At 41.4% G+C, this 18,761-nt stretch overlaps 1 protein-coding gene across 1 annotated transcript in view; it reads left to right on the top strand.

Moving 5' to 3' along the window:
• The window catches only part of LOC143709713 (cadherin-18), a 110,806-nt gene that overhangs the window by 32,679 nt on the left and 59,366 nt on the right, over nucleotides 1-18,761 (top strand). Inside the window, exon 3 of the mRNA XM_077200326.1 lies at nucleotides 18,420-18,714. Coding sequence (XP_077056441.1) covers nucleotides 18,420-18,714 — 295 coding nt within the window. The remainder of the gene's footprint in view (nucleotides 1-18,419; nucleotides 18,715-18,761) is intronic.

The following is an 18,761-nucleotide window of genomic DNA, read 5'->3' as shown; positions in this document are numbered from 1 at the left end:
TTACACTTACTCCTTATTAATAATACATTTATATCCAAAATTGGCTTACAAGAAAGCATATTGAAAAGTCCAGTGCAACTCAAGATTACTGACTTTTAGCCTCTGTAGGGTTTTTACTAGGTTTATATAAATGGTTTGAGTATATTTCAACATAATGTGTCCAAAAAAATCCTCCAGCCTCAAGTGTGTCTGTTCTGCTCTGTCAGCGTTACAGGTCTTGACACATTCTGATACAAAAGGTGTTTGAATGTTTTATTCATATGGTTATATATGGATGGTCCCTTGGCAGAATCAAGGAACCGTTTCCGCTATGAGTAGTGCAGGATGGGGAAGCTAAAGTGTTCAAGGCTAAACTTTAGCCTTCTCTTATGAAGTTTTGTCTAAAATGCAAATGCTTGCCACATAGGTAATGTTCATTACAGTTCGTTTGAGAGATAATTTTAAGTCAAATAACACACATGTCGTGGCCGCATTACCACCTCGGGTGTACATTTATTTTTTCTAATAATTCAACCACCGGTCATCAATTATTCTGCTTATACCATACGGTTACCACACATCAAAACATTGTTCAGAATATATATTTCAAGACATTTGTCAGGTCGTTGTTCTTAAAACGCTATTGTGTGTGGGACTATTTTCTTACGCATCTCATCCCAAGCCTCCATTGCTAATTCCAAACGTCATTTTAGAGCTAGTACCTGAGACATCAGCAACTGATAGCAGACTAATGCAGTTAATAATGCAGTTATTAGAGAGAGAGAGAGAGAGAGAGAGAGAGAGAGAGAGAGAGAGAGAGAGAGAGAGAGAGAGAGAGAGAGAGAGAGAGAGAGATTAAGTGTGTGTGAATAACCAAAACTCAACAGTGTTCGACACCACCATGTTCTAATAGTGAAACTACGTTTACCTGCACCTCGCTAGTAAGAAACGTCATGTAGCTTTTAAGTTGCTAAACTATTTTTTTTGTTTTTATCCTATTGTTCACTATATTTATTTGCCCGGTCAGTGTCGTTGTGGGTTTTGGTTCTTTTACTGTTGTAGACTGTAAAGACATTGGCGAATGTCATTCGGCGAAGTGAAGTGGCGAAGTTTGGCGAAGACTTGCCTGGAACTACTTTAGCCCTGCGTTTCCCTGAAAATAATTGCACACCTTAGAACGTTTGTCAACTATTCAGAATCAAGCATTCAACAGCCCTTTGATGTAAATATATATACATATATATATATATGTATATGTATGTTTATTTTTGTTATGATATGATTACACTGTGGTGATGCTCATTCATCCATTTATTCCATTTATTATATATTAAGTAAATGCTGTTTAATAGTATTCTTTTTTTTGTACACTCAATAATGATCTTGTATAATTTTTGCCTAGTTTTATTTTAGGAGAAACATCTGAGGCGTGTACTTTGCTAAATACAATTTGAAAACAGTTAGTTTGCTGAGCTATAAAAGAGCAACATCTGAGAAATATAATTTTCTCGTCTGGGCTACAGAGCACAATTTTTTTGTTTGGTGCAGTGTTAACCAAATGCACCTGATTAGAAAAGTGCAGGCTAGAGAAAATTAAGCGATTATTGAACCACTATCAAAGGTACTGCACACACACACACACACAGACACACACACACACACACTGATTAAAAGCTCTTCAGAGGAAAAAAGGATAAGTTTAATCAGAGACAAGTCCACCTTACTAATTGTGAATATAAAGCTCTGTGGTGATTGATGAGTTTATTTTACTCTTTGACCTCATTCTCCTTCGCTCCTCCTCATACTCCCTCCATCTCCCTCTCCTTCATTCTGTCTTTCTATGTCTCTCCCCTGCATCTAAAAGACATTCTGTCCTGTCATTGAGGGTTTTTTTCTATCCCACACTCCATCCATCCTGACTCACACTTAATGAAACCTGTCTTTACTCATTTTGCTTCAAAATTTTACAACAATTGTCGGTATTTTTTACTCCACATAATATAATACCAAACATTAGATGAGTAGATCATTAAGTGAATCATAATTACATGAGTTAGTAATAACTTTTCAAAATTACATTGATGTGTATTCAAGGCTCAGTGCTAAGGTAACTTTTATGGGAAATTTTAATTCTGGAATAATGTCTTATGCATGCGTAAAAACTACTCAGGTTTTAGAAACGCGTCTTCTGTCAGATGAAAATAAAAAGTGGAAGAAGTTAATTTGCTGGGTTTCCAAGGTTACAGTTACTGTGAGCATTATTCAGAGGTAACAGTCTCTCCTGTTAATGGATGTTGCTTTACAAGTGTGAGACTTTTTATTCAAGGTGTCATTTTTTAAGGATATTCTGAGGGCGGTGGATAAAATCTAGAAATAACAGTCTTTGATAAGTGAACAACACAAAAAGGCAGTAAAAAGTTAAAAGAAATAAGTCTTTAGTAGATATGCTATTTCTTGTTTTTAGACATTTCAAAAATCTTAATAATAAGTTTCTCTTGTTTTCAGGGAAAATTGCCTAACAATCCTTTAAGATCAGTTTACTTGCAAAATATTAAATTACTTGTTTTCAAAGGGTATATCTTAAATTAAGTTTTTTTTCTTACTCTAACATATATTTTTTTCTCTTAAGTAAAAATGTAACAATTTAATGATGTTTATTAAAACAAAAAATAAAAACAAACTTAATTTGCTATTTTTTTTGAGTCAGACATTATTGAAAACAAGAAGTTTAGGCATTAGCCTAAGAAAAAGAAATCTTAATCACAATTTTCTCATTTTCTCTGGGAAAATAATCTAAGCAAAGATTAATTTACGTGCAATATATTATATTACTTGTTTTCAGAGAATGTGTATTAAATTAAGGTTTTTGTTTTTCTTACTCTAAATGTCTTGTTTATAAGCAAAAATGCTGTTTATGTTTAAAAAACATGGTTTGCCAATGGTGTAAAAGATAAATAAACTTAATTTGCTAATTTATTGAGTCAGACATATTCTTTAAGGCAAGTCTTACACTTTTTAAAGCTTGAACACTAAAAATACTGATCAAGAAATGTATTGTTGCTGATTAAATCTGAACTCGCACTATGTTTATGCCTTTCTCTCTTCAGAAAGAACTTGTTTAAGTGGAGGAAACGTTTCTTTTCACAATGTTCTTAGTGTCACACCTGCTTTGCCTTTTAATATTTTAGCTTCATATGTTTGGTTGGCTTGATATATTTGTATTTGATATACTGAGCGGATTCAGTGTTATGTGCCGCTTAAATTTAATTGATAAAGTTAATACATTGCACTCTGTTATCACTCCAGAAATGATGGCCCACCCTGTGTTTTAGCTGGCTGATCTTGGCTCTATTGACCCAGTGCCACTTTTATTTCCTGTTATTAGTGAGGGCTTGACTGAGCGTCAGAGGAGCTGGTGCAGAGACAGAGTGTGATATATTAGCCTGTGCCCAGCTAAGTCAGTGGCCAAATTAGAAGCCTGACTGCAGGTTAAGTGAAATTTATGTTCCCTTGTGTAGCTGGGACAAAATTTGGAAGCAAAGCCGGAGTGTAAAAGGAATGGGGTTGGGTTCAGCAGTCCTTATGGTGTAGCGTTTGGGATTTCACAATGAATCCTGTTTTATTTGTCACAGGGAGTCCCAACAGTACCCATTATCACAATGCCATTATTGCATCAGCAGCAGTAAATTACTCCAAACTGGAATGCTGTTCCAGAACTTTTGCACTTGCTGTGTGAATGTAAGATGTGTTTATTTAAAGTGAACTTATGTAGGAACTGAGATCAGATCAGACAGAGATGATCCTTTCAAGCTGACCAAGAAGCAGAATTCCATGAGTCCAAATCAGCAAACCAGGACCACAAATAAGAGATCTGTCCAGTCTGAGCTATAACTAACTCCTCCACAGCTTTAAAACAAAGAGCGCTTGTAAAAGATGAGCTAGAGAATGAACATTTAAGATATCAATATTGGGCAGTTTTTAAAAAGACTGATTGGTTTGGAGATGGCATGTCTTGAGTCTAATGAGGAAAAATCGTAGAGATCCAAAACAGACCTTCTTGTTGAAGACCTCTGTTTGACCTCTCTCTTGAACGCAGGACTAAAATCCTCTTTAAAACCACTACCTTTCCATATCCTAATGCATCAGATCATTCCAAAACAATGATAGATGGACTTCAAACATCATTTCATCACATAATTCTACATAATGTCTGCAACTTTGTTTGTCCAACCCTTGGTAGGAGTTCTGATCAGTAAGGTATGGTTTTTGGTTCAGGGTGTGACTGTCTCTCCTCCTCTCACATAAATTACATGTTATCTGATTAGTCACACTTAAATTTCCCACTCTACCAAGGTATGATTTAGGGCATTTTATAATAAGAGTACAAAGAGTTCTGCCTCACTTATTATTCTTTTCTCTCTTTACTTAGTTTCTTTTCATTTCCGTTGCAAGTCTCATTTTCGACGTTTTTGCCATGAAGCAGCAGTCCACGACTCTAGTCTTTGCCCGTCTCAAACTTTAACTTCAAACTGCAGAGACTCAGCTTCCATTTATCCGCCAACACACCAGAATGTGATTGGATTCCCAAGACATCACTCCAGACACGAAAAGGCCTCCAGCGAATAACGATCCTGGGAAACCCCTTTTAAGCAAAATATGCCAACGAAGGGAATCCCCAAATAACATAAGACATAAACAACAAAAGCAATGAATAACTCCAGATCCTAGCAGAACTGGTGCATTCATTTAAATTTAATAACCACGTCTATCAACCGGTATAAGGATTAAATTAATGATTTATGGTTCGTTTACGTTAGGTCTTATAAAGTGCATATTTTGCCAGAAACTCGGGATTTCATCATTTCACTCTCTTAAAAATCATTCTTTCATCACTTTCTTTCTTTCTGCATCTCATGTGAATGTGTGGGTGCATGTGTTTGTATTAGATATTAGTTTTATGTTTTAGAATAATAAAGTCTTGTCTGTATTTAAAGAGAAGTGTTCTTTGTGTTATCAGCTTAGGGATTTAATGTCTTAAACTGCTGATCTTGTTACCGTGCTAATAAAAATAGTGTTTTCACTATAGTTTGGATATTAAAGGACAATTCCGGCCAAAAACAAATAAATAAAAATAAAAATTGCTAGTTAATACCACTAACAGTACACTTCGCGTATACAAGCAGGATCCATCTTTGGAAAACAGTCTTGACCAGTCAAACCACGGCGTTTGTGTACTGTCTTTATAAAGTATCTTATTAAACTGTCTGTACACTTACAAAATTCTCAATGCTTCGGTTTCCAGGTAGAGACCCTAAATATGCTTCCGTGTTATTGTGGGCTATTTTGAGCCTTGTTAGTGGTATTAACTAGTGATTTTTATTTTACTTATCCGATGGCCCATACAATAAGCTGATCCGTGGTTGAGCTAAAACTAACGTTAAAACTGGGTACATTCGATTATCATGAAAACGGTGGACTCGGTACCCATGTGTTATTTAGCCCTAGGTTCATTTTTGGCCGGAATTGTCCTTTAATATGCGCTAAAGAGTTCATAGTTACGGTCCATTTAACTGACTACTGGACGATTCATTTGTTCGGCTATAAAATAAGTCTTTCAAAATTCCCTATAAATGAATAATTCCTTTTGAGCTTAATTGACCTATTTTCCTTACACACACACACACACACATATATATATGTGCGGATCGCAAAAGCTGCTTACAAATCTTCAGTTCTCATTCTGCTGGATCTCTCTGCTGCCTTCGACACTGTGAATCATCAGATCCTTCTGTCCACCCTCTCATCACTGGGCATCAAAGGAACTTCCCTCCACTGGTTTGAGTCCTATCTCACAGGTAGGTCCTTCAGGGTTACATGGAGAGGCGAGGTATCCAAAGCACATCAACTGAACACAGGGGTTCCTCAGGGATCAGTTCTTGAACCGCTCCTCTTCTCCATCTACACCACATCATTGGGACCCATCATACAGGCACATGGTTTCTCTTACCATTGCTATGCTGATGACACCCAGCTCTACCTCTCATTTCAACCAGATGATCCCACAGTAGCTACACGTATCTCAAGCTGTCTGGCGGACATCTCTGCATGGATGAAGGAACATCACCTGCACCTCAACCTGGCAAAGACTGAGCTTCTCGTCCTCCCTGCAAAGCCGTCTCTACAGCACGACTTCACTATCCAGCTAGAGTCATCCTCAATCACCCCATCAAGGTCGGTCAGAAATCTTGGAGTAATATTTGATGACCAGCTGACCTTCACAGACCACATTACAAAGATAGCTCGATCATGCAGGTCTGCAATGTATAACATCAGGAAGATCAGGCCTTTCCTAACTGAGCATGCAACACAACTTCTCGTCCAGGCCCTGGTTATTTCTAGGCTTGATTACTGCAATGCTCTTCTAGCTGGACTTCCATCATGTGTTACTAAACCTCTACAAATGATCCAGAATGCTGCAGCCCGCCTTGTCTTCAACGAGCCCAAAAGGGCTCACGTCACTCCTCTGTTCAGCTCACTGCATTGGCTACCACTCGCTGCTCGCATCAAATTCAAAGCTTTGACGCTTACTTACAGATCTACCACAGACTCAGCTCCGTCCTACTTTTTACTCCCTACTACAAGTCTACGTCCCTACCAGAAGCCTACGATCGGCCAAGGAGCGACGGCTCGTGGTGCCATCACAGCGAGGCACTAAATCACTCTCCAGAACATTCTCATTCACGGTTCCATGCTGGTGGAATGATCTCCCCACCCTCGTCCGTAATGCAGAATCCCTAACAGCATTCAAAAGGCAACTGAAAACTCATCTATTCCGTGAGTACTTAAAAATTTTTAAAAAAATTAAAAAAATTCTTCTCTTTTAAATCTTTCCTTCCCTTTTAAATCTTCCCTTGTCTGGCTTTTGCTACTCTGAGCAATGCCTGAACTTTTTATTTTGAGCACTACTCGCGTCGTTCTTCCCTCTTCATGATGACTCGCTTGCTTTAGTCCTCAGATGTAAGTCGCTTTGGATAAAAGCGTCTGCTAAATGTAAATGTATATATATACATATATATATATATATATATATATATATATATATATATATATATACTTACTGTATATATATATATATATATATATATATATATATATATATACTTACTATATATTTGTTGGGATGCCCTCTAATATATATACAGGTCCTTCTCAAAAAATTAGCATATTGTGATAAAGTTAATTATTTTCCATAATGTAATGATAAAAATTAAACTTTCATATATTTTAGATTCATTGCACACCAACTGAAATATTTCAGGTCTTTTATTGTTTTAATACTGATGATTTTGGCATACAGCTCATGAAAACGTCTCAGGTTACGTATGTAACCCTGGTTCCCTGAGAGGGAACGAGACGCTGCGTTGAGACGCGGTGGGAACGCTCTGCGTGATTGCGTCGTGAAGCACGTGTATAATCAGTCCAATGGAAGAGCGAGACGTCATAGGCGGTGACGTCATAGACCAGGAAGCTATAAAGCACACCAGAAAACAGACTGCGACAGCTTCTGAAAAGGCCTGAAGCAAGTCGATCAGGGCATGCAGGAAGTATGGGAGGAGAACGCAGCGTCTCGTTCCCTCTCAGGGAACCAGGGTTACATACGTAACCTGAGACGTTCCCTTTCAAGGGAACTCGAGCTGCGTTGAGACGCGGTGGGAACCCCATATCCACTACGCCATAATGAGAAATGCCCGTTCTGTGTGGAGTCCTTGCGCACACTAAGAAACAAGCAGCCTAGCCCCGGGAGTGGAGAGGTCTAGGTCGTAGAATCTGACAAATGTATGCGGTGAGGACCAGCCTGCCGCATTACAAACGTCCTGAAGGGAAACCCCTGAAATTAAAGCCTTAGAGGCAGCCATACTCCTAGTAGAATGGGCACGGACAGCCATAGGTGAGGGCTGTCCGGCCGCTTCATAAGCAAGTGAGATAGCCTCAACTACCCACTTGCTCATTACCTGTCTCGATGCAGGGCAACCTTTCTTGGTTGAACCGAAGCAGACAAATAACTGCTCTGATCTACGCCACAGGGCAGCTCTGTGAACGTAGGCATCCAAAGCCCTAACGGGACATAACAGATTGAGACTTTCCTGATCTGGGGTAACGAAAGGTGGAGGGCAAAAAGCATGCAGCACAATAGGGCCCGCCACATTAGTGGGGACCTTAGGAATGTAACCCGGCCTAGGGTGTAAAAATACTTTCACCATACCAGGTGCAAATTCCAAACATGAAGGAGCCTCCGACAGGGCTTGCAGATCTCCAATTCTCTTGATAGAAGAAATAGCGAGAATAAATAGAGTTTTTAGTGTAAGGAACTTCTCTGAAACCTCTTCAATAGGCTCGAATGGCCAAATCCCAAGCCGGTGCTCTAGAGTGCAATGCAGGCCTCAGCCTCAATGTACCACGGAGAAAACGAATAATAAGAGGATCTCTCCCAAGAGAAGAAGCCCCCAAAGGGGAGCGATAAGCAGATATAGCCGCTACGTACACCTTTAAGGTGGAGGGAGATAATCCAGCAGAGAAACGGTCTTCTAGGAAATCGAGAACTGTACCAACCGGGCAGTTAACAGGATTTAAAAAACGTTCTCCACACCATGTAGAGAACAATTTCCATTTCAATGAATATAGTTTCCTCGTGGAAGGAGCTCTGGATTGAAGGATGGTCTCAACGACCTCAGTCGAGAGACCGGATTCTAAGAGCTGGGCCCCCTCAGAGGCCAAGCCCACAGTTTCCACAACTCCGGGCGAGGGTGAAATATCGTGCCCCCTGCTTGAGATAACAAGTCCCCTCTGACAGGAATCTCCATGGGAGAGCCGTGCAGAAGGGACACTAGGTCCGAGAACCACACTCGGGTCGGCCAGTGCGGGGCTACTAATAATAGATGAGCCCCCTCTCGGCGAACCCTCTCCAGAACTCCCGGAAGCAATGATATCGGGGGGAATGCGTACAGGTGCAGCCTCGGCCACTCCTGTACCATAGCGTCCAGTCCGAGAGGAGCTGGATATGTGAGGGAGAACCAAAGCGGACCATGGGTTGTATCGTAAGATGCGAAAAGATCTATCTGAGCTTGACCATAGTTCTCCCATAGGAGCTCCACCACCTTGGGGTGAAGTCTCCACTCCCCGGGCCTCAGCCCCTGTCTTGACAGGATATCTGCTCCCACATTCAAACACCCTGGAATATAAACTGCCCTGAGTGACAGTAATTTCCCCTGGGCCCATAGGAGGATCTGATGAGCCAGTTTGCATAATAATCGGGACCTCAGGCCCCCCTGATGGTTGATGTAAGAGACCACCGATGTGTTGTCCGTGCGGACGAGCACATGATGGCCTCTCAGGTCTGGCAGGAAGTATTTGAGAGCCTGAAATACCGCCATCATCTCTAGTCGGTTTATATGCCACGAAAGCTGATGGTCCTGCCAGACACCTGTCGCCGAGCGGCCACTCGTGAGGGAAGCATCAGTCGATAGCGTTACGCGTCGACAAGAAGCCCCCAATACTGGGCCTTGGGCGAGGAACCAAGGTTTCTTCCACATGACCAAGGCACGTAGGCATAGCCGCGTGACCTTGATCGTGCGAAACGGATTTCCCCTTGGAGAAAACCCCTTGGTCCTGAGCCACCACTGCAGGGGTCTCATGTGCAGAAGGCCAAAAGTAATTACGTTGGACGCAGCTGCCATGAGACCCACCAGTCTCTGGAACTGTTTCACAGTGAGTGACTGGCCTAGTTTTACCATATTTACGGCTGTGAGAATCGCAGAAATACGTGCTGGAGACAATCGTGCTTGCATAGTTGTCGAATCCCACATCACCCCTAAAAAAGTGGTCCTCTGGGCTGGGAGGAGCACACTCTTCTTGGTGTTTAGCCGCAACCCCAACCTCTTTATGTGAGACAGAACGACATCTTGATGCCGAACTGCCAATTGCTCGGAACGAGCCAGGACCAACCAGTCGTCGATATAGTTTAATACGTGAATGCCCTGGAGTCTCAGAGGAGCCAGCGCTGCATCCACGCATTTCGTAAAGGTGCGGGGTGATAAACCTAGGCCGAATGGAAGGACCCGATATTGGTATGCTTCGCCCCCGAAAGCAAACCTCAGGAACTTCCTGTGATGAGGATGAATGGATACATGAAAGTAAGCGTACTTCAAGTCTATTGTGACAAACCAGTCCTCGGACTGAATCTGTGATACAATCTGTTTGAGTGTAAGCATTTTGAACTTGAGCTTGTGAACTCTGCTGTTTAACTGACGCAGATCTAGAATAGGATGCAACCCCCCATCCTTCTTGGGAACGATGAAGTAACGGCTGTAAAACCCTGACTCTCTGCTGGGAGGAGAAACCCTTTCTATAGCCCCTTTTTGCAGAAGCGTCAGTACTTCTAGCTCCATGACCCGAGCCTGCCTTGGGTCCACCACTGTGGGAAGGACCCCTTGAAATCTGGGCGGACGAGAACCGAACTGAATTCTGTAACCCTTTTCTATTATATGCAGGACCCACTGAGAAATATTTGGCAGTAGTTTCCACGCTGCCAGAAATTCTACTAAGGGGACCAGTCTCTCGAGACTGGCCTCGGGATTCGGTTGTACGGACATTTCGGTGCCCTGAAGCGGCGAACCGGCAGGGAACAACCGAACTGACCGTTCTACGATCCTCCTCGGAGAATCGTATGGGGACGCTGACACCTCGGTGCCCTGAAGCGGCGAACCGGCAGGGAACAACCGATGTGGCAGCGCTGCGAATCTCCTCAGAGAATCGCCCCCCAGAGGGTGCCGAGGATGAACGATTTCTCGAAATCGTCCCTCCTCGGAGGGGACCACCCTCAGAAGCCTGACGCCTTGGGCGTCAGGACTTCTTCTTAGCCCAAGCCTTCTTAGAGATGACAGTCCTCAGATCTTGCCTACCCCTAGCTGGTCTGGACTGCGACCGCCACCCAGATTCCCCAGATTGTGGAGGAGCCCAAGTGGCGACGCTCTGTTTTTGATGCACTCTGTGCTGTGAGGAGCTTGTACTCGGATGAGACTGCTCGGATTTAATAATCATTTTTCGCCCAGCAGTCTCGGGGACATCGAAACGTCGAGGAAGAAACCTCTGGAACGCAGCCGATTGTTTTTTCGTTTCTTGAAACCTATCGACGACACAGTTGATAGCGTCGCCGAACAAACTTGAAGGTGACAGTGGCGCGTCCAGAAGAACAGACCTATCTTTATCTTTTATATCAGACACATTTAACCAAAGATGCCGCTCCGTGGCCACCAGGGCTGCCATAGAACGGCCCACTGATTTGGCCGTCTCCTTGGTGGCCCGGAGAGACAGGTCTGTTGCGCGACACAATTCTCGAATTGCGTCAGCGCTGACTTCCTCACGTTCATCGATATCCTTCAGCAGATCAGCCTGGTATGCCTGCAGTATAGACATAGTGTGCAGACATGACGCAGCCTGACCTGCTGCCGAATAAGCTTTACCCACCAGCGAAGATGTAGATTTTAATGGCTTGGTGGGTAACGTCGGGGTTTTTAATGATGACAATGACTCGGGAGAGAGATAGCTCGCGAGCGTCTCTTCAGCCCGAGGCACCGTCACATAACCATAATCAGATGCACCCAAAACATTACTGTAACAGGAAGTTTGTGGGTTAAATACTCTGAATGACGCCGGTTTATTCCACGATCTCGAAACCTCATTGTGGAGATCGGGAAAAAACGGGAGTCCCCGACGTGGAGGCTGTGTTTTAGATGGTAAAAATCTTTCATCTAATAAACTTTTCTTAGTAACACTCAGAGAATCATCAGCTGGCCATTCAATATTTAATCTAGCTACAGCACGAGATAAAACCTCCATAAGCTCCTCATCATTACCGGAGGCATGAGCTGGCGAAGACTCAACATCCCCCATATCAACACTGACGACATCCAGATCCTCAGAACTGGATAGCCGCAACAATGGTGCCCCAACCTGGGAAGGAGAAGCCGCAGCGCGGGCTCCTTCCTGGGCAGAGGCACCGGATCCAGCAGGTAAGGGTTGAGAAAGGGCTGGGCCCGTCTCAAGCCCCGCTACTAGATCCATATGCGAACCCCAAGATGAAAGCCTTCGCTGTGCCTCGGCAGCAGCGGGACCCGCACCTCAGGGAGCGCGAACCGAACCGTCCTCCTCAAAGAACGCCCGGCGAGAGCGGAGCGTCCTCACGGACAGCTTCTCGCAATGCTCACAGTCAGCTCCCTCGAGAACTGACTGGGCATGCTCCACTCCCAGACAAGCAACACAAAGCTGATGTGTGTCCCCACCCGTGATGAAACGAGGGCAAGGGCAACACAACGCTTGAATTCTTGTTTCGCCATAATATATATATATATATATATATATATATATATTGATAGATAATGTGCTTGTGACAGACAACAGTAAATAGACAAGGACAGCATACAGAGAGCGCTTGCTGAAGGCAACAGAAGCTGTCGCGGTCTGTTTTCTGGTGTGCTTTATAGCTTCCTGGTCTATGACGTCACCGCCTATGACGTCTCGCTCTTCCATTGGACTGATTATACACGTGCTTCACGACGCAATCACGCAGAGCGTTCCCACCGCGTCTCAACGCAGCGTCTCGTTCCCTTGAAAGGGAACCCCAAATTCCTATCTCAAAAAATTAGCATATTGTGAAAAGGGTCTCTAAACGAGCTATTAACATAATCATCTGAATCAAATAATTAACTCTAAACACCTGCAAAAGATTCCTGAGGCTTTTAAAAACTCCCAGCCTGTTTCATTACTCAAAACCGCAATCATGGGTAAGACTGCCGACCTGAATGCTGTCCAGAAGGCCATCATTTACACCCTCAAGCAAGAGGGTAAGACACAGAAAGAAATTTCTGAACAAATAGGCTGTTCCCAGAGTGCTGTATCAAGGCACCTCAGTGGGAAGTCTGTGGGAAGGAAAAAGTGTGGCAAATAACGCTGCACAACGAGAAGAGGTGACCGGACCCTGAGGAAGATTGTGGAGAAGGACCGATTCCAGACCTTGGGGGACCTGCGGAAGCAGTGGACTGAGTCTGGAGTAGAAACATCCAGAGCCACCGTGCACAGGCGTGTGCAGGAAATGGGCTACAGGTGCCGCATTCCCCAGGTCAAGCCACTTTTGAACCAGAAACAGCGGCAGAAGCGCCTGACTTGGACTGTTGCTCAGTGGTCCAAAGTACGTTTTTTCGGATGAAAGCAAATTTTGCATGTCATTCTGAAATCAAGGTGCCAGAGTCTGGAGGAAGACTGGGGAGAAGGAAATGCCAAAATGCCTGAAGTCCAGTGTCAAGTACCCACAGTCAGTGATGGTCCGGGGTGCAATGTCAGCTGCTGGTGTTGGTCCACTGTGTTTTATCAAGGGCAGGGTCAATGCAGCTAGCTATCAGGAGATTTTGGAGCACTTCATGCTTCCATCTGCTGAAAAGCTTTATGGAGATGAAGATTTCATTTTTCAGCACGACCTGGCACCTGCTCACACTGCCAAAACCACTGGTAAATGGTTTACTGACCATGGTATTACTGTGCCCAATTGGCCTGCCAACTCTCCTGACCTGAACCCCATAGAGAATCTGTGGGATATTGAGAAGAGAAAGTTGAGAGACGCAAGACCCAACACTCTGGATGAGCTTAAGGCCGCTATCGAAGCATCCTGGGCCTCCATAACACCTCAGCAGTGCCACAGGCTGATTGCCTCCATGCCATGCAGCATTGAAGCAGTCATTTGTGCAAAAGGATTCCCGACCAAGTATTGAGTGCATAACTGAACATAGTTATTTGAAGGTTGACTTTTTTTTTTTGTATTAAAAACACTTTTTTTATTGGTCGGATGAAATATGCTAATTTCTTGAGATAGGAATTTTGGGTTTTCATGAGCTGTATGCCAAAATCATCAGTATTAAAACAATAAAAGACCTGAAATTTTTCAGTTGGTGTGCAATGAATCTAAAATATAAAGGAAAGTTTAATTTTTATCATTACATTATGGAAAATAATGAACTTTATCACAATATGCTAATTTTTTGAGAAGGACCTGTATATATATATATATATATATATATATATATATATTACTGGACAAATTTAACCTGAAATTCAGGTTTCTCAGCTATTTAGTACAGCAGCACTCTTGCTTAAGCTTAAATTGCTAATTTTTTTATTCTGATTGAGGTGCGCCCAGATAAAGTGGATTGTTTTTTGAGAAGATAATGTAAAATAATTGGTGCAGATTCACTGTGACTGCAAGTGATTTTGTTTACGGCTTCTAACATAAAGTCTCATTAACTTGTCTTCTGATTGGAGAGGTTCTAGCCCGAGTGTGAGCTCTGACCGTTCAGCTAATTACTGACTGCTAGCCTGAGTGCTCTGTTTACTGACAGAAACGGACAGTTCACTCTTGCCGACGACCCGGCTGTGCAATCAGCCCCCCTTTCCTTTAATTACGAATTAATTTCAGCATCGCTGTTTGTATTACCGGCCACGGTTTGCACATTTCTTGGCCTTAAACAGTCAAATAACCCATGAGTTTCACCCCTTCATGGAATGGTGTGATTGAAGTGTCTGATATCTTTTTTGCCATTTTTCTCTAATGTCCACAAACTGGGCTGCAAAGACAATACTGCGATCCTTGTAATACATTCTTATCAGATTATAACTTCATAATCGATGTCTGGGATCTTATTTGTGCTCTCTAACATATTTAAAGTGTTTAATTTGTGTCGAGTTAGCTACTCATAGCTTCAGAATATGCCTTAAACGATCATTAAACCAGCTGAGCTTTGATTTAAAATACCACATACAATATTCAGATTAAATTAAGGAAATGTCTCTTTTTATTTCAACTGGGCTCAGTACTGTAGACTGAAGAAATGTGCAGAGAAAAATTTGGTTGCTCAAACATTTCTCTTTATCTCAGATGTTTCTCCTTAAAGTTCTTAGGAAATAAAAACAGACACATCAATGTGATAATTTACTCTCAGAAGTATTTGATTAGAAACATTTGAGGTTGTATTGATATGTTTGTTTTAAAGGGGTCCTGTTATGCTTTTTTATATTTTTAACTTTCTTTAACATGTAATGTTGCTGCTTGAGCATGAAAAAGGTCTGCAAAGTTACAAAGTATATCAGTGTGCATTGTTTCTGAACTCCCTGAAATGCCTCTATTGTAGTCTTGAGTTTACAATTATACACATCAAATGGGCGTGGGCTGGTTTAGTTTGACCAATCACAACACACTGGTCCAGCCCAACAATCAGAGCACACTGCGCTTCTCAGAAGGAGGGGTTTCATATAGACAGTTACTAAACAGAGCGTTACTGACAGACTGCAAAGAGAGGTGCTGCAACAATGTAAAATAATGAAAATAGGTGTTTTGATTGAACATTCAAGCATGAAAACCTATTCCGACCCCGGAAACAAAATCAAGAGTTTATATAAAATGTATCAACATCACAATCCTTTAGTCCCAACCTATTTTACTTTGTAATGTGGCATATTTCTGAGTGAAACAAGATCAGTGAGAAAAATAGCGTAGGTGTTCTATCCATCTGGAATTTATTGGATCATGAAAGAGTGGATGTTTCAATATAAGAATGAATCCACACCTGAATGCAAGTTTGCTATACCAGTGCCTAAAAAACCATTCAGCTCCTAGTTAACATAATCCATTCTTCTCTGCAAATGTGCATTGATGAGTCACGATAAGATTAGTAATGTGTATTAAAAAAAAGTAAATCGCATCAATGTTGAATTCCTGTGGACTATAAATGATTGGATGGGTCGAGGTCTATGTATTTGTTTGCTTTAGTCTGCGCTTGAGTCATTAAACTTAGCTTGAGTGGATCACAATCTAACATTTATTGGATAGTGACAATAAAACACTCAGGAGAACCAAGGCTTTCAGTGCTTTGAGTGTTCTGTCAATGTTTTGCCTTATCACAAAACCAATGAGCCTTGAGACACCATGCAATGAGCAGACTACTTGTGTACAGAGCTGAGACACCAGTGCACAGGTATCCCATGGGTTCACATTATGCCTTCCTGAAACATTAACCGCTCTTGTCATTTTCACTATGCTTTGGGAATGACGGTATTGTCTTTTACAGCTTTTTTAAATCATTATTATTCGGTGCATCTTGAGAGCATGCAGCCAAATATCATCCCAGCCTTGAACTGGTTTGTTTTCACGCCTGGTCATTCTTTCAGTCCCCAAAGAGAGGTAATTGTAAGTGCAAAGACTTTCGAGAAATCCTGAAAATGCAGTTGACATTTAGATGGATGAATCTTGCGAAACCTTTCAAGAACGTATCCAGGTCACATTTTACCCTCAAATTGTCACAGTCTGATTCCAGAATAGTCTTTGTTTACAAAATCAATGCACAGGAAATCGCTGGAGAAATGCAAACCACGCTGAAGCGCATGGGGTGTAAATAGTAGATACAAAGGAATCTAGATGAAGAACAGGTGAACATAATCAAACAATCAATTAGTAACCATAGCAACAAACTAACAATAGAATCAAAGGGATCTGGAACTAAACAGAAAGGAAACAGGAAATAAAGGAGTCATCAACAAAACATGATCACAAATCAACAGAAGTAGCAAATGATATATGTGCATAAATTAAAGCTACACTGTGTAACTTTTTTAGTTTATTCTTAGCTAAAAACACTAAGTTCTTTAAAAAATATATGTGCTCATTAATGTATATTTACTTCGTTCGAGTAATAAAGTATTCTCGTGAGTGTATAATATGCCATTGAAAATACATACGGGTGGGGGGTTCTAATGTCGGTCGCCATGTTGCCCCTCCATCTTGAAAGTACATTAGCCAAAGAGGGACATACGGTTAATTCAAGCTTCACCTTTCACTCATGGACGAGGTCGAACTGGAAGCCATGCTAATCTTGGACTACATTGGCCACCGTAGGAGTTAAAACGAAATCGGAATTGAGAGGAACAGAAACTAATATTCACTGGATGGGCATATACCTTTTCACCGCTAGATGGGGGTAAAAATCACACTGTGTAGCTTTAAAGTAAGCCTATTTTGTTGGATTGTTTTAGCATTGAGACTTTATTTTCAGGAAAATAAAGCACATTTCATTATGTGAAAAAAAAACAATGAGATACTGTTGTATTTATACATTTGGGTAACATTTGACATAATAGCTTTAATAGTCTTGTTCTGGTGAGTTTGACTTTGCCTACGTTTGGTGTCACGACATACAGTTTTTCTCAAAATAACAACTAAAATCAATAAATATTGTCCCCTTTAATGTCTTAACTATGTGCCTTTGATACAGCAAAAGCCCATTAGGCATTTTTGTGGTTTTTGTGTCACAAATTGTGTAACAATTTTCAGAAATGCATCTGTTATCTGATAAAAGACTCTTTGTTTGGGATTAGTTTGACCCAAGGGAAAATACATTGTATAAACAAACAAAAAATAAACAAATTATTTCAACAAAAGAAAATAAGATTGAAACAAACCCTTAAAATAACATGGTTTATTCATCATCATCATCATCATCATCATCATCATCATCATAATAGAATCATTGTATTAGCACAAAACCAGTAATGAGAATATTGTAAAATCACAACTGACAATAATGAGTACATAAATGACTTCCAGATACATTATGGTAGTGCAATAAATGTGCTAATGTTTTATAAACATGCTTATGTTTTTGCAGTCTGCAGGGACCACCATGCAGAATTGTTTATTTTTAAGTGTCTTTTATTTGTCTTAAGCTTTAACTGAGTTGGTAGCCATCAGCTAGAGAGCTGTAAGTAATCCTCCCTCTATCAATTAAGCAGTTTTTTTGGCTTGCATCTCCTCTCTCTCTCTCTTTCGACATTGCAGTAGGGCAAGATCTCACATCAACACTAGATGATCTGAGATTTCACATCTCTGAGGATGATCCTCCAGTTCAGCAGTTGAAGTCTTTTAAGACTGTTCTTTTTTTTTTTTTTTTTTGCTAAATGCAAATACATTATTCAACATCCAACATCCTCCTTTTCTTTTTTAAGTCACTTTAAAGGTGATGCGCATGATGTTTTGATGTTAAATTCTTTCTCCTGTCCCAGTTTAATGTGCCAGGATAGTTATAAGTAAGCTGTTCATAGGTCGACTTCATAGAGAGTATGTATTTACCTAGCAACCACTTATAAATTCCCTATCAACCAATAGCATTATTGCTAATTATCAGTCTGGTCTGCAAGGAACTACAGTGTAAGGTAAAAAAAAGTTTTCTAGCTTAAGGGTTTATAGGAGTATTTTGTGCTTAATGAGCCCTGATTATTGAATATATTGCAATGTATTGATTCACATCAGTAGTTACACACCAACGGTTCTTTTTCTCTCATTTCAGCTGCATTCTAATTCAGACAAAGGCGATGGTTCGGTCAGGTACATCCTTAGTGGTGAAGGAGCAGGGAGTATCTTCATCATCAACGAGGTAACGGGAGACATCCACGCCACCAAGAGTCTGGACCGGGAAAACAAATCACATTATGTTCTTCATGCACAAGCCATCGACCGCAACAAAAATAAACCCCTGGAGCCAAAGTCAGAGTTCATTATAAAAGTTCAGGATATTAACGACAACGCTCCCAAATTCCCAGACGGACCCTTCGTCACATCTGTGCCTGAGATGTCGGAAATTGGTGAGATTTCCTTGTTTATTTTTTTCCTGTAAAATGTGTTCTTTCAA

This window comes from Siphateles boraxobius, unplaced genomic scaffold (assembly GCF_051911475.1).
Source record: "Siphateles boraxobius isolate OS27281-9 unplaced genomic scaffold, OSU_SipBor_1 46, whole genome shotgun sequence".
Classification (NCBI taxonomy): Eukaryota; Metazoa; Chordata; class Actinopteri; order Cypriniformes; family Leuciscidae; genus Siphateles; species Siphateles boraxobius.
The sequence above is the reverse complement of the archived record's forward strand: the minus strand, read 5'-3'. Positions and strand labels throughout refer to the sequence as shown.